Here is a 22,095-nt window from a genome sequence, read left to right on the forward strand (position 1 = left end):
CAATTAATATCCTTCATGCACATGAGATCAAGTAAATAAAGGATGTGGGGTTATTATTCCAAACCTCTAATCACTTCCTGTGGCTTTTTCAAAGGGGTCCAGCATAAAAGGATGACAAATGACTATCGTGAGACTGCAGTATCTGTCGTAGGACAGAAGTACTTTCACCACTTGTAGCCCCAGATGTGTGTTTCAAACGGGTATCAAATAATTTGTATGTTCCAGGTTTTGTACTTGCCCCTTTCAGGTAGTTTTCTCTCGTTGGATTCTCAATTCAACCTTATGAAGTAGCTTGATTTATACGACAACCTAGGAAACTGAGGCTTAGGGAGGGTAAGACTTGCCTAAGGTCACACAGCTATTGAATGACAGTGAGGATTTGAAACCAGATCTACTGAACCCTATTTCACTAGTCCACGTTACCTCCCCACATGTGATTAGCTTGTCGTTAACAATTATTTTCATGTGCTGTTTGCCTTTTGTTTCATTATTTAAATTTATTAGATTCAGAACTACTCAATAAATTGTTTCATTGTCACTATTGGGTCAAGATGGTGCTTATAAATCCTATATTGACTTGTTTGCTGAAGATCAAGAAAAAGGTAAGAATTTAGGAGTCTGGGAATAAGCAGGGATTATGAGTAAGAAATAAATTATAAAAATTTTAGTCTGTCTGAAAACTTGACATGACTTGTATTTGGATGCTTAACCTAAATTTGAATCTTTTGTTGTTATAATCAGCATGACCACGTATTTCTTTTTCTACTTTTCAGGGATTTCTTGTGACCCTCCTCCTCCTATCAAAAATGGCTGGAATGGTTATGTTTCTGGCCCCATACGTATTAACAGTTTGGTAAGGTACTCCTGTTCACATGGCTTCCGCCTAATTGGAGACAGAAATCTTTTTTGTATAAGTAATGACCAAATGAAAGGAATCTGGGACAAAGCTGCTCCTATATGTGAATATTACAACAGAAATTCCATTTGTGCTGAACCCATAGTACCAGGAGGATACAAAGATAAAAGATCTAAGCCACCATACAGACATGGTGATTCTGTGACATTTACCTGTTATACCAACTTCACCATGAAAGGAAACAGGTCTGTTTGGTGCCAAGCAAACAAAACTTGGGGACCGACACCATTACCAACCTGTGAGAGTGGTGAGTAAGAACCAAGATAAAACTGAGTTGGGAGGTTGGAGCCTTGCATTTCTGTGCAGATCAAGTTCTGTATCATAATGAAGGAAGAAAAGTGTGGATGTATAAATGGTGAGGGCAAGGGAAGAAGCAAGGGAAAGTGTGAAAATTGTGATTTCCTGTTTTTTTTTAGTCATGGGTATATAAATGTTCATTTAACAAACATCAATAGAGCAAAGCCTTTCAAAGTATAATGGGAATAGGAAACTGAACATACCTAATAGCTGAATCGTTAAACCTTACAAGGATGGGGGCCAGAATTGGTTGGTGCTATGCAAATTGGGTGGTTATGAACTATATATCAGGGTTAATGTTAAAAGTAGAAGAAATGTGAAATCTATTAGCAAAAATACACCCAGTGGATTTAAAACTCATCTATAAGTAGCTGTTAATATAGTCTGATAGAAACGATACCTTGTTGTCTGTGGTGTCTGTGAACACTTTCTGAAGAAATCCACTATTTTCCCAAGTCATCTCCTAAGCATAACATTTCTGATCAAATGACTTTAAAAGTAGGGACTACTGTAAGTTCTTCTTTTCCTTTTTTTTTTGGTTTGTTTATGTTGCTGCTGAAATCTAAATCTGAATTTCAATATATAATTACAGGGACTGGCATATTTGACAAAGATTATGCCATCAAAATTAGCTCTTAATTTTCTTAGTGAAGAACAATGTTGATCTATTCTAAATTGATTAATGAGTTGAAAATCTATTATTAGAAAAATATGATTCTATCTATTTATAGATAGATATATAATCTTGGATGTAAGGACTATCTGAAGAGAGTCACAAAATGAGGTGATTATAGAAAATAATTAAGCCTTTATAAAGATTTAGGTAGAACTATATGTATTGACCCAGAAAGATATCATAGATTATTCAGCAAAGAAAGGAAGGCATAGAGTAAGATGTATTTAGTACACATGTACACACCCTTTATCTGTGTGTGTGTGTGTGCATGTGTGCGTATCACATATAGGATCCCATAAAACTATGTCACTAATATCTAGCAAGATGAATCCCTAACTAATAACATGGTACTTTTGGAGTGGACAATAGATTTAAGAGTAGGATGAGAGGGTAGAATAGACATTTTTTGAGTAATTGAAATTTTTCACAGACAAATCATAAAGTGTAACAAAAATGGAAAATAATGTGCTACTTCTGATATAAAATGTATATAAATAAACCATAACTGTTTGATCTTTAAAAGATTGAGTTGGAAATTAATGATGACTGGTTCCATAGATCATGTGACATTTATTTGGATCCGTTTACTAAGTCAAAATCTAGATTGTGTAAGATGTATCATCTGATCACCTTTCTTCTAACATTTGAAGATTTCCCTCTGGAGTGTCCACCACTTCCCATGATCCCCAATGGACATCACACAGGAAAGAACGTTGGCCCCTTTGTCCCTGGTTTTTCTGTGACTTACAGCTGTGAACCTGGCTACTTGCTTGTTGGAGAAAAGACCATTAGCTGTTTGTCGTCAGGATACTGGAGTGCTGTCATTCCCACATGCAAAGGTAACCAAAATTTAAAATCAACTTTCAGTAATTGGACTATTTGGTTATTGTAATGCTTTGCACACCTTTGGCTTGTTTCCTTAGAAGCACGGTGTAAACCTCCAGGACCACTTCTCAATGGGCAGATGAAGGGGCCTCCAAGTCTTCGGGTTGGCAAAACTGTGAACTTTTCCTGTAATGAAGGGTGAGTGTCTAAAGGATCTATGTGATTTACTTCATTTGGATTACATATGCATGGTGTGACCTCTGAAAGCTCCTCTGTGAGGATCTATGGACACCCTGGGGTGAGGCTGAGAGATAATGCTAATAAAAGTAGTTGTTGCACATGAATTAAGTGAATTTGTCATGGACTTTAAGTAGAGGTTAATGTTCCCCAAGACCAACTGCCTGATAGTTCTGAATGACCACCCTCTATCTCCAGGTATCGATTACAAGGCCAACCTTCCAGTAGGTGTGTAATTGTTGGACAGGAAGCTTTATGGACCAAGATGCCTGTTTGTGAAGGTAGGTCAGGCAACTTGTGGTTTGCAACGAGTTCTTTGTCAGAGGCTCAACAGTACACTGCATTCTCAGCTTAACTAAGAGCTTTTGGTCCAGTCATTACTATACAGAGGCTTATAGAGCAAACATCTCTCCTAGACCTCTTTAAGGGATATATTCTTCACTGAAGAGCCTTCAGTTACAACTTTATTCTCTGCTTACTCAATGAAAACAGTGTTCCTGGGCTTTTCTTCCTCTGAAATCTAAGTAGACTTGCCAGCCAGGCCATGAACATAAAGGAGACTGTATATTCAGTAAAACAAAAGCAAGGATCAGCAGAGTAGAAGTATTCAGGGATTACAATTCAAATCATACTGTTGGAATTCTAATGCTATACCTGCCTTAACTGACTCATGACAGATTCAAATATCACTGTCCCTCAACCCAGGAGGTGAGAGTGGTATCAGGCTATGACTACTTGCTTCTTTGTTTACAGCACAGCAAAAATCTTGTCATCTCTCTCTGTAATTTCTCTAGAAATTCTTTGCCTGCCACCTTCTCCCATTCTCAATGGAAGACATACAGGCCACCCTTCAATGAATGTCCCATATGGAAGCACAGTCACTTACACTTGTGACCCGGACCCAGAGAAGGGAGTGAACTTCATCCTGATTGGGGAGAACACCATCCGTTGTACCACTGACAGTCAGAAGACTGGGATGTGGAGTGGCCCTGCCCCGCGCTGTGAACTTTCTGTTCCTGCGACTCAGTGTCAACCTCCCCAGATCCTAAGAGGCCAAATATCATCTGGGAAGAAAGATAAATATTCCTATAATGACACTGTGGTATTTGCTTGCTTGAATGGCTTCACCTTGAAGGGCAGCAAGGGAATCCGATGTAATGCCCAAGGCACGTGGGAGCCATCCGCACCAGTCTGTGAGAAGGGTGGGTGTTCCAATATTCAGAAAGAATACTACTGGTTCATCTTTTCGAGAGTGAGAGGAAGAGGTTATGGACTTGAACAGGGTCTTTCCCAGGTTCTAGTTCCCTCAATTCTACTAAACATGCATAGCGAATATAAATTATATAGAAGGCTTTCTTTCTTTTTTTTTTTTTTAATTAATTAATTTATTTATTAGTTTCAGGTGTACAAAACAAGGTAATACTTAGACGTTCATCATTTATATCCCTCATACTGTGAACCCCCCTCCCCCCATCCACTATCCCTCCTACCTCACACTGAACCATCACATTATATATATAAAATTATAGTTGGCATTCATTAATGTTTAGCTTCTGATGTACAATGCCATGATCAGGTATCCACAGTATCCCTGAGGTGGTCTCCCAAATAGGACGCATGTCCATCGGATACCTAACAAAATCTTTACAACATTATAGAATACCTTCCCCAAATTAATTTTCAAAAAAAAAACCCTGAGGCCATCTTGTGGTTACCAGCTGCTTCCAAATCCCTTCACCTTTCCCCTTATCCCCAACCCCCTCCCACACACCCATCTAACCACTCTCGGTTTTTTCTCTGCGTCCCCAAAACTGACTCTGATTAGTTCATTCGCATAGTCTTTAGAAGGCTTTCTTGACACTGCCCCCAGCATTGTGTCATTTTGTGGGAGTATCCGTGGGGGAGGAAATACTAAAGACCACTAAGTTGCCCACTTCTTTAGGGAGAGAAAAAAATGCTTGTTTGTCCTAAATGAGATTTCTTAAAAGGGAAGTCAGCAAAGCCCCCACTGCATGGCTCTATCAGAATCTCCCATTAAAAGCATACAAGGCGATTCCTTAAGAAAGGAAGCGACAGGTGAAGAGTTAGAGCACCAAGTGGGAACTGAATAAAATCTGCAGCAGTCGAAGTGATGAATAGAGAAAAAGATGGAGAACCACTGCTTTCAACTACCCTAAGCTGGGCTGCAAGATACTTTCTGTACCATTATAACTGCCACCAGAGTAAAATTGTAGCTTTAACAACAATTTTTTGGCCTGTTTCTTCCTTTTGATGTTCTATAAGAAAAATTGTCTCCCTTTCTTTTAGAGTGCCAAGCTCCTCCTAAAATCCTCAATGGGCAAAAGGAAGATAGACACAGGATCCGCTTTGACCCTGGAACATCCATAAAATATATCTGTGACGTTGGCTATGTGCTAGTGGGAGAAGAATCTTTACATTGTACCTCTGAGGGGGTGTGGACACCCACTGCCCCCAAATGCAAAGGTGCCAGGCTTTGAATGTAGGTGTTTTGTGGTTTTGAGATTGCCTTGAGTTGATTTCTCATCCTAGTCTCTTTTCTTAGTGGCAGAATGTGAACCCATAGGAAAATATCTGTATGAAAAACCCCGGGATCAATTTATTAGACTGGATGTTAACTCTTCTTGCGATGAAGGGTGAGTGTTGGCGACGTCTGAACTAGGTCTGTCTTTTCAGTGCACACTGCAGGCTCTGTGTAAGAGTTTATCTCAAAGACCCTTCCCTGTCATGTGTTCACGAAAATGTTGATCGTGCTTTTTTTCTATCCATGGAAACTATGCCTATGCAATGGATGGGTGGTGCTGAGGCTGGCTATATTTTTGTTCCTATTGCTTCTTGTCCTGAAAGTGGTGAGTTTGCTTTTGAGCCACTAGCTCTTGCTTAGCTTAGTCATCTCCAGCTGTCAAAATGACATGACTCTGTCTCTAGGTACCGATTAGGTGAGAGTGTTTATCAGCAGTGTCAAGGTGCGATTCCTTGGTTTATGGAAATTCGTCTTTGTAAAGGTGAGTAGCAAAAATAACAGAGAACCTGAAACAATGTGAGAGCTATGCTTTTATTGGGAGATTTCTATTTTAGGCCATGTTATTGGAATGAGAATATTATATTCTATTAACTTTGTCAACAGTTAAGGTTGCACAGTTTTGCTGTCTTTCTACTGTCACCTCTTTCTACTTCCAAACATAAAAATCACTTAATTTAAATGTGTTTAATGACTGGTTCTGTTTTATGATTTAGAAATATAAGATTGATGAAAGTGGTGAGTATGTAATCTACCATGCTCAATTTGGGTATACCGTAGTTTAGTGGAGAAAAAGATTTGTGTGGGATATTATCTCATATTCTGTATCTATTGCTTAATATGATCTTGGGCAATTTATGTAACTTCTCTGAATCTCTAGTCCCTCATCTGTAAAGTCAGCATAAGAATGCAGACTTCAAAGCTGTTATAATTAAATGGTACTATCCCTACTTTGTACATGAGAAAATTGCCTGTCAAAAAGTAGATGCTCAATCAACATTCTTGGCCAAAGTATCACATCATCCTAGGACAAAGATGGTACTCAGAAAAGCTTAATTCTATTTCATTGTGCCTTTTATTCACCAATTGGTTATTAAAAAGAGACTATTTTTCAATTAATAATTTACTACTGGACTTTACTGCCTCACAATATGACATTGACATACATGTTCACTTCTAACAAAGGTTTCCATTATGAAACCTGTTTGAGTTGAATTTTACATATATCATGAAATAACTTGTATCATCAAAACTTGACCATATCGTCCAGGAAATGTGATAACTGCAGCTTCATTACTAGCTTCATTTCTCTTTTATGGTGTCAATACTGCAACAGAATTCTACAGTAACTTCTCATCTCTTCAGAAATCACCTGCCCACCACCCCCTGTTATCATCAATGGGAAACACACAGGGAGTTCCTCAGAAGACATTCTATATGGAACCACAGTCACTTACACATGTAACCCCGGGCCAGAGAGAGGAGTAACATTCAACCTCATTGGGGAGAGCACCATCCATTGTACAAGCAACAATCAGGAGAGGGGCATCTGGAGTGGCCCTGCTCCTCTCTGTAAACTTTCCCTCCCTGCTGTTCAGTGCTCACGTGTCCACGTCGCAAATGGATACCAGATATCTGACAAAGAAGCCCCATATTTCTACAACGACAGTGTGACATTCAAATGTAATAATGGATTTACTTTGAAGGGCAGCAGTCAGATTCGTTGCAAAGCCAATAACACCTGGGATCCTGAAATACCAGTCTGTGAAAAAGGTAAAAACCCAATGGGGGGAAAATGAGGTATTTACTTGTTTCTCCTTATCTCCCACCCCAAACTAGAGTCATGCAAGAAGTCAAGAAGGCACAGGTTACTGTCCTATTTCTTTAATTCTGTAGTAGAACATTCTATGTGTGATGTATATGTTCTTCGTGTTAATGCCTCTTGTATCTGGAATATATTCAGCATAGATAATGAGAGGATCCGTTTAGAGATGCCTAGTTCTTTCCAAAGAGCAGAAAGCCTTCAGGAATGAATTAGAGCTTTATGATCTTTGGCTTAAAATTTTAAGATTGTTTGTTGTCAAATTGTGTGTGCTTAATGTTCCTGAGTATGAATTCCTCTTTCGTTGGTATTTATGTGGGGAGTTTTCTCTTCAGGCTGCCAGCCACCCTCTGGGCTCCACCATGGTCAGCATACAGGTGGAAATAGGGTCTTCTTTGTCTCTGGGATGACTGTAGACTACACCTGTGACCCTGGCTACTTGCTTGTGGGAAACAAATCCATTCACTGTATGCCTTCAGGAAATTGGAGTCCTTCTGCCCCTCGGTGTGAAGGTACTTTTAGTCCAAGTGTTCTCTTTCTCTTTCATATCAGATGTGTATAAGTAATTGCAACTTTGCTCCTCTAGAAGCACGATGCCAACCTGTGGGAGAAGATGTTCAAGAGCCTCCGGCTGGTTCGCATGTGATACTGGTTAATACAACCTGTCAAGATGGGTGAGTGTGAGATGATCCATTTTGAGAAAGGGTCTCCATTTTGTTCTGTGCATTAATTCTACCCTCAGCTTGCCTTGGTGACACCTTTTAGAGGTTCCTCGTTGTCACACTTACACACAATGTGAGGCTCCAAAGGTCTAAGTAGCATCTCTGGCTTTTCATTTCTTTCTTGAAATGGCAATGCCTTTGCTGTGAGCAAGTCTAGGTCTAAAATAGTTTTCTTACTTGGAGACCAAGGGTTTTAACTCCTCTCTGCCAGAGTTCTTAAGTCCTCTGTATTTGTGGCTTGAGGAGGCTAGGTTGCAGAGACTTGGTAATGGGAAGAGGAAATGCATCATAATCTCTTTCTAGGTACCAGTTGACTGGACATGCTTATCGGAAGTGTCAGGATACTGAGAACGGTGTTTGGTTCCAAAGAATTCCACTCTGTAAAGGTAAGATAGAAATTAAAGTTGTCACCGGGGTAGTAGGGGTTAGAGAAGATAGGCCACTGATGAACTAGTCTATAGCTACCTTTACAGTCTATGTGTTCTAGCTCAGTGCACACAACACAAGAAAAATATCTTTCAGTGTTTGGTCAGCTCTGTCATTGGGAAACAAACTTGTCTAATAGGAACCATGGATTTGCCATATATTTGCTGAAGATTAAAAAAGACAAATATAGCCTATATCTCTAGTTCATGATAATATAGTTGCATTTCTTTCTTATTACTTTACTGTATTTTTAAATATTTTGGAATGAATATGTACTACTCATAATCAGAAATATTAATAAAGCTGTTTTAAAGAGAAGATAATTCATAGTGGTTATGCTATACATCTGAAACTAATATAAAATAATACTGAGTGTCAACTATAACTGAAAAAATAAATAACTGAAAAAAAGAATAAGGAATGGAATAAGCTTGAAAATGGGGAAAAATTACAGTTACAAATAGGAATAATTCAGTTTGTAAATCTGAATAATTTTATAGTTATGTGCAATACGTACATTGCATAGTGTCATTTATTCCTGAATGAAGACTGTCTATTTTGGTGTAGTAACTGAAGTAGAATTGCCTTCCTCTCTTCTACAGTTATTCACTGTCAACCCCCAAAAGGGACTCCCAATGGGAGGCACATCGGTCTGACGGCTGAACACTTTCCGTATGGAACTGAAGTATCTTATGAATGTGACCCAGGGTTCTCTCTTCTGGGACAGAAGAGTATACGATGCATACGTGATTCTAAAGGACTCGGATCTTGGAGTGGACTGCCTCCACAGTGCTTGAAACCTCCTCCTGTGACCCGCTGCCCTAACCCAGAAGTCAAAAATGGACACAAGTTAAATAAAACTCATTCTTCATATTCCCACAATGACATAGTGTATGTTGTCTGCAACCCCGGCTTCATCATGAATGGCAGTCACTCGATTAGGTGCCATACCAATAACCAGTGGGTGCCAGGTATACCGACTTGTATTAAAAAAGGTAAGATATTGTAAGGAACAAGCCACGGGGTGTTGCACAGAATAAAGACAAAGGTTTTTGAAACTGCGCTTGCCAGTCTGCCTAAGGAAAAGCATGTAAAAGCTAAGGCAATTACAATTGTTTTATAAAATACCTGCCTTTATACAATTGTTTTATAAAATACCTGCTTTATACAATTGTTTTATAAAATACCTGCCTTATCTTCTTACCTGATTTTCTTATTCCCTTTCCTTTTAAGTGTGTTGAAAAAAGAACATGAAAGAATAATGTTTCACTTCCAAATTGATGGTGTCTCCAAAATTTGTTATTTTTATTAATTTACAATAAGAAAAATACACCTACCTTTTTGGGCAGAGGCAAATGTTGGCAGTAATATTGCCTAATGAGTGATATTAAGGCTTAATATCAGGAGAAAGAGAACTTTGGGTGTCCCAAAGAGTGAAGTTGGCCTTCAAACCCACTGAATTGTCCTTGTCATTTTAATTATCATTTGGCAGTTTTATTCCTATTTCTGACTATCTACAACAGAGGCTGCCAGTTGGTGACTCAGTAACTGAATTTAGCTCATCAGAACTGTTTTTCTTTGGCCAGCACAGTAGTCTCATTTTAAGTGAAACCCCTTTTGCACAACCCAAGATAAATGGTGAACCTGTGATTCAGTTAGGGCCCCTTTGCTTTCCTGCAAGGCACCAGTTGCTTGAATTGGGCTGTGGTTGTCATTTTTAGAAGAGCTCTCTCATTTGTCAGATCTCATGACTTCATTTCCTGAGTCCTGTAGGCATTTGAGGGTGTGACCCTTAGACTACTGCCTTTCTGCTATTCAAAGGGAAAAGAAAAGAATACAATTGGTTGATCAATTACAATTGTGAGCTGCAACCATTGATGTGTCATTATATTACTTTTGACATTTTTCTTCAGATCATATACAATATATGTAGGCAATGCCAATCTCTGTCCAGTGCTGCTTGGTTTGAGTGCAATGAACATTTCTAGATACCAATTAATTGGCTTGTTCCTGCCTTCTTTCTGTATCGCTATCACCCATAGATACTGTTGGCTATACGTTGCTCTGTGCTAAGTTAAAAAAAAAATTTTTTTTTATTGGTATTTAAGCTTTCTTAGGATGTCAACCTCCATTTAAGATCCCCAATGGGAATCATACTGGTGGAGATGTAGCTCGATTTTCTCCTGGAATGTCAATCCTGTACAGCTGTGACCAAGGCTACCTGCTGATAGGAGACGCACTCCTTCTTTGCACACATGAGGGAACCTGGAGCCAACCTGCCCCTTATTGTAAAGGTGCATTATCTATTTTTTTATTTTTAAATTAAATTCATCCCAATTAGGTATATTTGGTTAGGTACTTTCCATTTAAAATTGCCCAAAAATGCATTAATTAGATCATTTAATTAAATGAATTTAATTGGATTAATACATTAATTAATCTAAATACCACAAAATGAGAAAAAATGATGTGGAGTATAGTCTCTCTGATGGGTGCTCACTTATTTAGTCACTTAAATATAGAAAGTTGGAATGCTTATGTAAATTAAACAACCAAAGTGCAGACTGAATGTACACTATGACTGCAGTTATGATAAGTGTGCATTTGACAAAATACAAATAAGAAAAGCATAATCATCTTTTCAGTGTATTTTCTCTGAGTAATGATGGGATTATGGATACATTTTTTGTAAAAGTTTAGAATGTCATTTTCACGAGGCCTGTGAAATATGAGTAGTAAGTTCACATCTAATATTTGTTGAGCACTACTTGCTAAACCCCAGACCTGTGCACAGCATTTTGCATACCTTGTCATTCAATCTTTATGAGAACCATGTGAAGTTCATGCCATTTATTATTCCTATATTATAAAGGAAGTCTCAATCGAATGGAGAGATTTGTAACATTAGGAAGTCCTAGAGTCAGGATTCAAATCCAAAATTTCACACTATTGACCTCTACACTGAAAAATGAAAAAAAAAAAATGAGGAAGCATGTAGATGTATGAAGAATTGGAGACTAAGAGCAGCAACTGATAAGGCAGTAATTCAGAATACTTAATATTACCCATTCAGCCCTCACCATTTCTCTAACAAATCATTAAAATTATTCAACACTATTAGTTTAGAAACTAAAGCACAAAGAAGGAAAATAGTCTGGCTTAAATTACCTAAAGGTTATTGAGAAAGATGGCTGACACTGAAACACTCTGCCTGGGATATCATTTTGTGCTATTTCAGTGAGGCTGAACTAAGTTGGTTTCATAAACCTTTCCATTAAGAGTAATATCTACTACATTGGTAAATTAGATTCCTTTGATTTCAGAGGTAAACTGTAGCTTCCCAGAGTATATGAATGGAATCCAGAAAGGGCTGGAGTCTGGGAAAAAGTATCAGTATGGAGCTATTGTCACTTTGGAGTGTGAAGATGGATATACCCTGGAAGGCAGTCCCCAGAGCCAGTGCCAGGAGGATCACCGATGGAACCCTCCCCTGGCTGTTTGCAAATCACAAGGTAAGTGCAAGGGGCTTTGCTGCCTCTGGTACTTGTCTCATTGGAGAGAAGGGAGTGAGGAGTATCCCTCCATATTAGGGACTCCTGAATTTTCAGTTGACGTAGGTCTATAACCAGCGGTACAGTAATAGACAGATTGGAAGTTGGTCATCTATACTAGAAAAAGCAAAATTTCCTGAGGACACAGGAAGAAAAGAAAATAGAGGAGCATTAACTTAAAGGTGTAAAACTAGAAACCTTACATTTTGTAATTCCCTTATTGCTGAAACTTAATTTATAAGTGCTTACCAATCTGACAGGGACCTCCCAAAATATGTTAACCCACCTGTTACAACAGTTAATACTTGCATTCTAATGTAAGAAATCCCTCATTATACTGAGTATATTGTTTTTGTCAATTGATGAACTCTCCCAACTTAGTTAAGGTTAATTTTTTTTTTTTAAGTCCAGTGAGTTGTTACATAAGAAACAAAGGAAGAGTGGGTAGAATCCAGGGCAGAATATCTTTTAAGTAGACATGGAGGGAAGGGAGCTGAGTGTTAACTCTAGGACATTACCGTGGGACTTTGGACTGCATTGAATCGTGCAACAAGACTAATATGTTCATGATTTTGTATTCTCCTTAGGCTCATTTCCTCTTCTTGCTGGTGGTAAGTTTTCTTACATACTTGAAGAAAAGTTCTAATAATGTTTTATACAAACACATATAAAGTTTGAGGTCCTGAAGTGCTCTTCACTTTAACTCATAGGAAATTAACTGTTTTGGTGGTTTCAGGAACTTTTAACGTGCACTTCACATTACAAATTGTCACTTTTAGATAGAGTTGAATAAATAATTTAAACAGCAAGCTCTTCCCAGTTTTTAAATTGAAAGTTTAGTTTACATTAACTCTCGGTCTTTTGCATGATTTGACACTATTAAAATACGTTGGATTGTTCTGCAGTAGAAAAATATATTTCACAACTGAGAGTAAAATGTCTTTATGCAAAGTCGTGGATCCTGGTGTTCTGAGCTCCTAATTTTACCCTAGTGACGAGAATATTACTAATAAAACTGAAAGGAACAGAAACGCCCAACAGAACTTGACTGAATCCTGTGGTCAAATGTTTGGTACTTTCGATTAAATGTGGACTAGATTGAATCAGAAAAACCTTAAGCCCAAGTGTGATTATTTAGGAAATCAATATTTGTGTAGCTCAGAAAGACTAAGTATAAAAGTAACATAACATATTTCCCTACCACTAGGAATAGACCCCACAATCACTTCAAAACAATATAGGTCACATTTTTCTGGCATTTGATACTTGCTGTTTTGTTTTCTAGGGTTTTCTGCAGGCTTAGTAGTTCTTATCTTCCTGGTTATTGTCACCTTATGCATGATATTAAAACACAGAAATCGGTAAGTTCAATGCACATTTGACGAAAATGCACAAAAGGTTTTGGTTTCTTCCCTGAAATTAAACACAAGTTACATGAAATGAGTATAGCAATGTGATAACTGGAATGTGATATTTTGTGGTATATAGAAGGAAGCCCTATCTGTAAGAACTTAAAATATATCAAACAGTCTTTATTGAAATATTTATTCAGATGATACATTATTTAAAAAATCTAAAAAAATAGAAAGAAAAAATATCCCAGTGATAAGGACTACAGATATTTTGGTATATTCCTACGTGATCTTTTTCTTATGTTCTTTTCTTTTTTTTCTTTATACACTAAAATTTTGGCATCATAGTCTCCTGCCTTAACTTTTTTTCATTTAGCCTATTGTACATACGAAAGTTCGGACAATTAATTTCACAAACTTTTCCACTGTGTGATAATTTTTTGTGTTTTTAAGTCATGTTTCTCTTTTAGTTACAAAATAACGTACTGTTCTATTATATATATTTCTATATGGTGGAAATTTTAGGTTGCTTCCACATTTATTTGATAACAAATAATAATATGAGGGACACCTTCCTATTGAATTTATTGAGGTGACATTGGTTAATAAAATTATATAGGTTTCAATTGTGGAATTCTGTAATATGTAATCTATACATTGCATTGTGCAATTCTATAATACGTCATCTATATATTTGCACCACCCAAAGTCAAATCTCCTTCTGTCACCATATATTTGAACCCCTTTCTCTCTTCTACTACCTCTCCTCCCCCCTTACCCTCTGGTAACCACTAAACTGTTCTGTTTCCATGAGTTTTTGTTTGTTTGTGTTGTTCATTTGTTGCTGAGGGATACTTTTTAATAAACCTTTTGCACATCTACTTATATCCTTAGTATAGATTTCTAGACTTAGTAGGGATAAATGTGTGAACATTTAAGATGCTTAATAAATATTGCCAAGTGACTTTTCATGAAATTTTTCTAACTGATTATAAATGAAATAATTAATATATCTGGGTATGTTGTGTTTCTGGACTCCTTTTTCTGCTTTATTGATCTGCCTATTCCAACATAGACCACTTTGTTTTTAATTAGTATGGCTTTCTACTGTTATAATATTTGGTGGGAATCCCCTCGCTATAATTTTTCAGGATTTTCCTCTTCTTTTCTGTTTTTGTATGTTGTAATTGCATTTAAGACTATAGATTAATTTGTGATAAATTATGTCTTCCCATTCAGAAAAAATACTAAGTCTTTCAAGTTCAAGTAATCTTTCTCTCACTCAGCTGTTGTTTCAACACTACTGAAGTGTATTACTATGTTTCTATGCTTTGTTATACTCAGAAACTATTGTGTTAATACCCAGAAATTAGACATATTTTTACATTTTATTTTGAATTAATTAATTTTTTCTACATTTGAATCTATAAAATAATGTTGCCCTAGTGTGTTATGTGATTTTGGGTGAGGACACAAAGCAAATAACCAGTACTTGAGAATTTTGATCAAAATTCCGCAGTGAAAGACACGCATGCTTCATGTGAGCCTCGAGAGAGTATAGACCAGAAGGAAAAGGTATTCCAGGTAGAAGGAACAGTTTGAATAAAGACCCAGAGGCTTATCATTCCATTACATATTGTGAGAACTACAAAAAGCAACCTGAAATGATCGGGAAATAGTGTGCGTAGAATGTGTTTGAACATGAATAGAATGTGTTTGAAGGTGAAGGTGGCATAGGTGGTTTTTAGGTGGAGGCAATGGCATAAAAAATCCCTCTGACACAAAAATCTTGTGGAAATTACAGAATATTCTGATATGTGCAAAAGGTACATTTTAAGCAAATAGCATCATTATATATCAGCCTGGGAATGTTCTAAGTTATCGAGTCTCTGTACATGCCAGAGTTAGGGAGGATAACCAGAGAAGTCTTACCAAGCTCAAATTCCAGTGGGGGATGACCAAGTGATGTCATACTAAACATGTCACTCACAAACTCTAACAAAATTTTCTTAATGTACCAAGTCACCTGGATCCTTTATTTAGCATGCCCACAGTGCCATCTGATGACATTTTTCACAGTTGTATAATGTGTACGTAATTGGGCATAAAGGGAATACAGTGAAACTATGCAATGATGGCATCTATAAACCTGAGTAGTTTGTTCTGCTCCTGGGAGGGCCCGAGCACAGCAGGTCTGGCAAGGGTCTGCAGCTGGAAGGTACTTTAGACTGCAGTGCTTACCAGAAGGTACGCCACATAACCCTGTTGTTGTGAATGACTTCGGGGAAAAGGGCATTCTATGACCAAATAAGATGGGGACATATTGCATACTATATTTTTCTCATGAAGATTCACAATCACCATGAGAATATTTAAAGTCCTATAATAAAGTAGTCTGTTTAATTGTGGGTTTTTTGTAATCAGAGTTTCCCAAACTAATTGGGTTACACAACTCTTTTTTCTCACATAATACTTTTAACATCCCTTGGAAATTTAACAGACATTGTTCTATTTAACAGTTTAGAAAGGTGGTCAGGAACTAGATCATCAAAGGCCTGCAGGCCATGAAAAGGAATTGGAGTGTATCTTAAACAAGTAGGATCTTAAGCAAGGGAAAAATATGTTCAGATTTGTATTTTCAAAACAAGGGGAAGGATGGGGCTGTCAGCCAAAGAAGCAATGGTAGGGGTGGATCAAGAGGATTGAACAGATGTAAGATAGCTTCACTTTTAACAAAATGGGATTTCCAAGACTGAGTGTCTTGCTGAATATAGAGGCGAGGGAATATAAAGAATGAGCTAAAGTGGAGGTCAGTGGGTCATCCCAGTGTTTCACCAAAAGAGAAGAGAAATGGGTTTGTAGGGAAACATGATGAGTTCAGTTCTGACCTGCCCCTTTGTGGCACCTGTGATGTAGGACTCAAGAGAGAGGGACCTGGAGTGAGATAGGTGACATTAAATTACAGTTGTAGCCTTGGAACCAAAAAGAACATGAAAAATAAAAATAGGGATGAGATCTGATTGCAGAAGGACAGTAATGCTTGAAAGGCAGGAGGGTAAGAAACAGTCAGAGGTAAGAGGAAAGCTGGAGAGAGTATTTCACAGAATTCAAGGGAGAAAAAGTCTCAAGAAAAAAAATAGGGATGTAATTCGTATGGCTTTCCTCACAGGAAGTTAGAAGACAATTTTAGCTAAGAGTAATTACAAATTTAAATAAATAGAAAATGTGGTGTCTATCTCTTTCCTTCATGCTCTTTCCTAAGTTTGCTATCAGGACATGGCATGTGTAGGAAAATTTGCAACCTTAGAAAATGTCTGTAAGCTCTAATAATTCATAACGTTCCAGCCTGACTATCATTAAGTTTAACATGATTATACCACATACTATTATTTAAATGCCTCAATTGATATGAACCAAAAAATATGTTAAACTAAATTCCTAAGCATCACTTTCTTACTTTATTTCCATTTTCTAACTGAGTCCAATAGGTTTTCTGATAGTTGATATAGGTATTTGAACTACCTTAAATACTTTTTAAATGAGATCACTAATCATTAAAAATGAATGTCCTGTATGAAATGTAATATTTACAAAAGCCGTCTAAACATTTGAAGAAGAAACTATGCTATTCTTTTCTAGCCCTGTAAGATATTTTAAAATCGAAATCTGACATTGACCTAAAAATTCCATTTTATAGTTTTCTTAATGTATCTTCCTATAAGCTGACCTTAAATACGGTAGTGAGTGCGATGCTCTAAGTACCCTTAGCAGTAATCTTTCTTCACCATCCGTTTTTTAATACTTTATTTCAGACTTCTCCATGATAGCATAAACACATTTTATTGTCTGTTGCTAATTTGGCAAAGTGGTTTTAGAAGCACAGTAAAGTGTATGTGCTTTCAAAGAGTAAAAGTAAAAACATCCTTTTAAAAATTAAAGCTTTTAGTGCTGTATGACCATGTAAAGGTTTTGAATTAAACGTCAAATACAAAAATTTTCTTTTAAGTTAAATTGGAAGATTGTGTCTCAAATAGGTAAATTTATGATCATATCCTAACATAAAAGCTTTATATATATATATATATATATACATATATATATATATATATGTATATATATATATATATATATATATATATGATACTTTGATATGACACTGGGATCATAGTTGTTAGTTATTAAGAATCCTGGATCTGAGGTAAAACTGCCTAAATTCTGACTTCAACAGTTAGAAGCCTAGCAAGTTACTCATTTTTATGGGTTTTTCCGAACAATGGGGATTACAGTGATTACTTCATAGGCTACTTAGGACAATGAAATGGAATCATTCATGAAAAGTACTTGCCATGTATTGGGAACTGTGAAAAACAAACAACTGTTATATCTTTACAGTAATCGTGATCAATGAGTAAAGATTTTGCATTCTTCTTCTTTCTTCCATTTAGCAATTATTATACAACTAAAAGCCCTACAGAAGGAGAACTGCATTTAGAAACACGCGAAGTATATTCTATCGATCCATACAACCCAGCAAGCTAATCGGAAGACAAAATGGTATCTAATGAAACTGAAATATTTTTATTAATTTCTATGTCAAAATTTCCTTCGATTTGTATTTATCAATAAGAATAGTACTAAGTATGTATAGTTCTATTGCACAGTTCTTTTGTAACAATGCATAGTAGTTGTTAACTTACCTACTTAATATTGCCAATTAATGTCCCTGTTTTTTTTAGTTCATTCATCTATTCAACAAATATTTAAATATTAGCAAAATAATTAAGAATAAAAGAAATAAGAAAATGGTAAGTATTATGAAGAGAAATAAAGCAGGAAAGGCTGGTAGAGAGTGCAGGGTAGTTGAATGTAAGTCCTTACTAGGAAAATGGCATTTGAGCAAAGACTAGAGTGAAGTAAAGTGCCAGCCCTAAAGGGAAGAACATTCCGGGAAGACAGAACAGTAAGTGCAAAGACCATAAGATGTTGTGTGTCCGCTGTGCTGGAGGCACAGCATTGGTTGGAAAGAAAACATTCCATGAGCAAGTCTATGTGTGGCCTAATACAAGCTCATATGGGTTGTGCCAGAAGAAAGTGGTCGTGAGGAAATCAGAGGTGGAAGGGGAAGAGGGTGAGGATGATCGATTATAAGAGTATGCCAGGTCATTGTAACAAACTTGATGTTTATTCCAAGATGGAAATCATTGGAGGGTTTTAAGTGGAGGAACAAATAATCAGCTTAACTGCTTTGTTAAGAACAGAGTGTAGGACACCAAGGGCAGAAGATGGGGAATCAATGAAGACTCTATTACTATAATCCAGGAAGAAGGCTGGGAGTGGCTACCAGCAACTGTTGAGGAGAGGTCAGGTTCTGCACACATTTTTAGGATAGTGGCAGTAGGCTTTGCTGACAGTTTGTATCAAAATATGAGAAAAAGGGAGGAGTCAACAACAATACCAGAGATTTTTGGCCTGAGCAACTGAAAGGATAGAATTGCTCTTAATTAAGACAAGTGAGAAAAGCAGGATTGGGGAGAAAAACAACAAGCCCAACTATAGAGATATTAAGTGTGATGTATCAAATAGACATTCAAGTAGAATTGTGAAGAAGGCAACAGGAAGTACAAAATAGGTCCAGGCTCAACATATAAATTTGGGCCTTGTCAGCTTATGGACATACATAATAAGAATACAGAATAAGATCACCAAGCTGGTGAAAGAAGCTAGGAAAGAGAAAAGGCCCACATGCTGAGTGTTAGATTCTCCAATATTAGGATTCATGGACTGAGAAGGAACCAACAAATGAGCAAAGAAGTAGCCTGATACAGGAGAAAACCCCCAGAATGTGGTGTTCTAGAGGTCATGTGAAGAAAGAATTTTGAGGAGGGAGTGATCAACTCTGTCAAATGCTGCTGATAGACCAAGAAATATAAGTAGCGAAAGGTGCCTGTTGTATTTAGCAGCACAAAACTTGTCAGTGAACTTGACAAGAATAATTTTGGTGGAGAGGAAGGAAGCAAGTCCCTGACTGAAGTGAACTTAAGAGAGAATGCAAGGAGATGAATTAGAGACATCAGCTACAGACAACTCCTTCAAGTTTTTCTATAAGGAGGAACAGATAAATAGAGTGATGGCAAAAGTAAGTAAGTTAGAGAAATATTTTTAAGAATGGAGAAATAGCAGCTATGATTCTATTCCTACATGCTGATGAGAATAATCTAGTAGAAAAGGGGGAAATGATGTCAGGAGAGAAAAGGAAGAATTACTGGAGCAATGTCTGGGTAGCCTGAAGGAACAGGATCTAGTGCTCAGGTCGGGTCTGCAGACCTCACATAGGAGCGTGGCCTTAATAACAGGAGAGAAGGCAGAACACATGGGTACAGATGAAGGCAGGCAGGGAAATGTGATGGTGAAAGCAGGTGAGGAAGTTCCCTTCTGATAATTCTGTTTCCTCAATGAGAAGAAAGTAAAACGATCAGCTGAGAGGAAGTTTGGGAAAGGAGATAATAGGAATTTAAGATGAAAGGTGAAGGCATTAAATAGCCACAATGATTGTTGAAAACTGAATGATAGGGAGGATAGAAAGGCAGACAGGCAACAGGAAGTGTCCTCCCCCTCCCCGAGGTTCTCAGGAGAAAATGAGGGTGAACAATTGAAGGGTTTTTATGCCCAAGCACTATGCTGAGGGTCTCTCATGGCTTATCTCATTTATCCCGATTACAATACAGAAAGGTGAGTATTATCACAAGATAATGCCAGGTGAGCATATAATATCCAAGGTGAGAAAACCAAAGCTAAAAGTTTGTCTTGGCCAAGGTCTCAGGGTCAGCAATTGGCAAAGGTAGAATTTAAGCTCAAATCTGACTTCAAACTGCCTTCTCCTACAAAATCTGTAAAATAAAAGATATCACCTTGGCCCTCTTAGAACTTATTTTAGAAAAAAACAAAAACCCATACATACCATAGAGTAAGAATACATACCATAAACAAGATACAGAAAAAATGCTCTGGCAGTGGAGAAAGAAAAGGTTACTTGTTGCTGGTGAGTCAGAGGAAACGGTTGAGAACAGGAGAGTCCATGCCAGAGTGATCTTAAATCCAAACCAGTGGGGGTCCAAAGTAAAGCTATTACTTAAATATTTGTTGAATGAACATATGATTAAATGAGAATACTGAGATCAAATGAGAATACTGCTCAGTCTCTCCCTTTTTTTTATTCACATTTATCACTATAAAATTTAATTATTATTTGCTCCAGATCACATTATCTGAAGAAGAACCTCTTAATAGAATATTTTCTAAAAGGTTGATGCTTTATTAGTTATAGCACTCATAATCGGTATATACAGAGAATGTTAACAATTTTATTATTTAACTTTGATTTACACCACTGCTATTCATGCTGCCTCCTAAACAGAAATGATCTGTTTCAGTGTGCCTTCCGCTTGGAATCAAACTGAACATGGGTTGGAAAGAAACCATTTGAATACCAGCAAGTCTATTTGTATGCTCTCAACATCAGAGAAATGACCTCATAAGCTGTAACTTCCTCTGCGCACTTATTCTCAAGCAGAACGGAGAAAGTTTGATTAATGATAAAGATGGGAGCCCAGTTTCACTTCCACGTGCTCTTCAAGGACTTTTCAAAGCCTCACCTGTGATGTGCCTGGAGCCAGGCTATGGCTATGAGCGATTACACAGCTCTGAAAGTGTCACTTTTTAAAGAGAGACACTAAAAAGAGCTGTCCTTGTAGTCAGCATACTTACTGTTACCATATACTTTTGCCTGTAGTGTGGTTTTGATTTTTCAGCAAAGTATGAAACATTTCCTGAGATTATCATGAGTTTTGTTGGGAAATCTGATTTTAATAATAGCATCTTTCTCAGATATGGCTAAACATTTCACTTTTATTTCTACTTAAGTTTTTCTCACAATATATTGCCTGTAGGCATTGGTTTATTGGCTATAATTTATTGGTTATTGGTTTATTTGTTGTCTTTCCATAATTAGTAATTCTAATTTGCACATTTTTTTAAAGTTATGGGTGTCAATTTTTAATTCTTAAGTTTTGGTGTGCAGTTCAAGGTTTGGGTGTTTCCTTGGCAGTTTTGTCAGAAGCTCTAGTTGCTTGTAAAATGTCATTTAATAATATGTACATTAGTTATTCAAATATATTTTATCTTTAAAAAAAACCACTTGCCTTTTATGATTTTTTTTCTAGAGTCAATGAACTCTTGAATACAGACTTAGTCACGGTTTATAGCATCCCTGATTTAATATTTATGCATTCTGGATCCCACCAGTTTGTCTTTTGGGCCAAAGCCTTAACCTACAAACTCTGTTCCCTCATCCTCAAGACTTTCTCTTACATTTGTCAGCCAACACCTTCCCCAGCTCATCACCATACTCTTCCCTCTGATCACACTCTAAATCCAGCTGTCAATTTTCTGATATAGCAATTAAACTGTTGACTAAATAAAACCGTGCTCAATGGCTACCACAAATTTACTCTCCCCATCATTTCCTAGACTATGTGTGCTGTTTAGCATCTTCTCTGTTTTTTAATAGCGGTAAAAAGCATGTAACATAAAATTTATCATCTGAACCATTTTTAAGTATACAGTTCAGAAGTGTTGAGTATATTCGCATCATTGTTCAACACATTTCCAGAACTTTTTAATCTACAAAAATGACATGCTATCCCCATTAAACAATAACTCCGCATTTCCCCTTT

The 22,095-nt window shown here is 37.0% G+C and overlaps 1 protein-coding gene across 1 annotated transcript in view; it reads left to right on the plus strand.

Annotated features, from left to right (window-relative positions):
• The window catches only part of CR2 (complement C3d receptor 2), a gene marked incomplete at its 5' end in the record, with an annotated part of 33,502 nt that extends 11,957 nt beyond the window's left edge, over positions 1 to 21,545 (plus strand). Inside the window, 19 exons of the mRNA XM_081025427.1 lie at positions 774 to 1,163; positions 2,540 to 2,728; positions 2,813 to 2,912; positions 3,150 to 3,232; positions 3,746 to 4,153; positions 5,259 to 5,435; positions 5,515 to 5,605; positions 5,898 to 5,974; positions 6,856 to 7,263; positions 7,648 to 7,824; positions 7,902 to 7,986; positions 8,338 to 8,420; positions 9,063 to 9,455; positions 10,569 to 10,754; positions 11,784 to 11,972; positions 12,599 to 12,622; positions 13,297 to 13,372; positions 17,809 to 17,917; positions 20,794 to 21,545. Of these exons, the coding sequence (XP_080881553.1) occupies positions 774 to 1,163; positions 2,540 to 2,728; positions 2,813 to 2,912; positions 3,150 to 3,232; positions 3,746 to 4,153; positions 5,259 to 5,435; positions 5,515 to 5,605; positions 5,898 to 5,974; positions 6,856 to 7,263; positions 7,648 to 7,824; positions 7,902 to 7,986; positions 8,338 to 8,420; positions 9,063 to 9,455; positions 10,569 to 10,754; positions 11,784 to 11,972; positions 12,599 to 12,622; positions 13,297 to 13,372; positions 17,809 to 17,902 (3,230 nt within the window). The 3' untranslated portion in view covers positions 17,903 to 17,917; positions 20,794 to 21,545. The remainder of the gene's footprint in view (positions 1 to 773; positions 1,164 to 2,539; positions 2,729 to 2,812; positions 2,913 to 3,149; positions 3,233 to 3,745; positions 4,154 to 5,258; positions 5,436 to 5,514; positions 5,606 to 5,897; positions 5,975 to 6,855; positions 7,264 to 7,647; positions 7,825 to 7,901; positions 7,987 to 8,337; positions 8,421 to 9,062; positions 9,456 to 10,568; positions 10,755 to 11,783; positions 11,973 to 12,598; positions 12,623 to 13,296; positions 13,373 to 17,808; positions 17,918 to 20,793) is intronic.
• Positions 21,546 to 22,095: the final 550 nt, after the last annotated feature.

The sequence above is a fragment of the Rhinolophus hipposideros genome, assembly GCF_964194185.1.
Source record: "Rhinolophus hipposideros genome assembly, chromosome: 19".
Lineage (NCBI taxonomy): Eukaryota > Metazoa > Chordata > Mammalia > Chiroptera > Rhinolophidae > Rhinolophus > Rhinolophus hipposideros.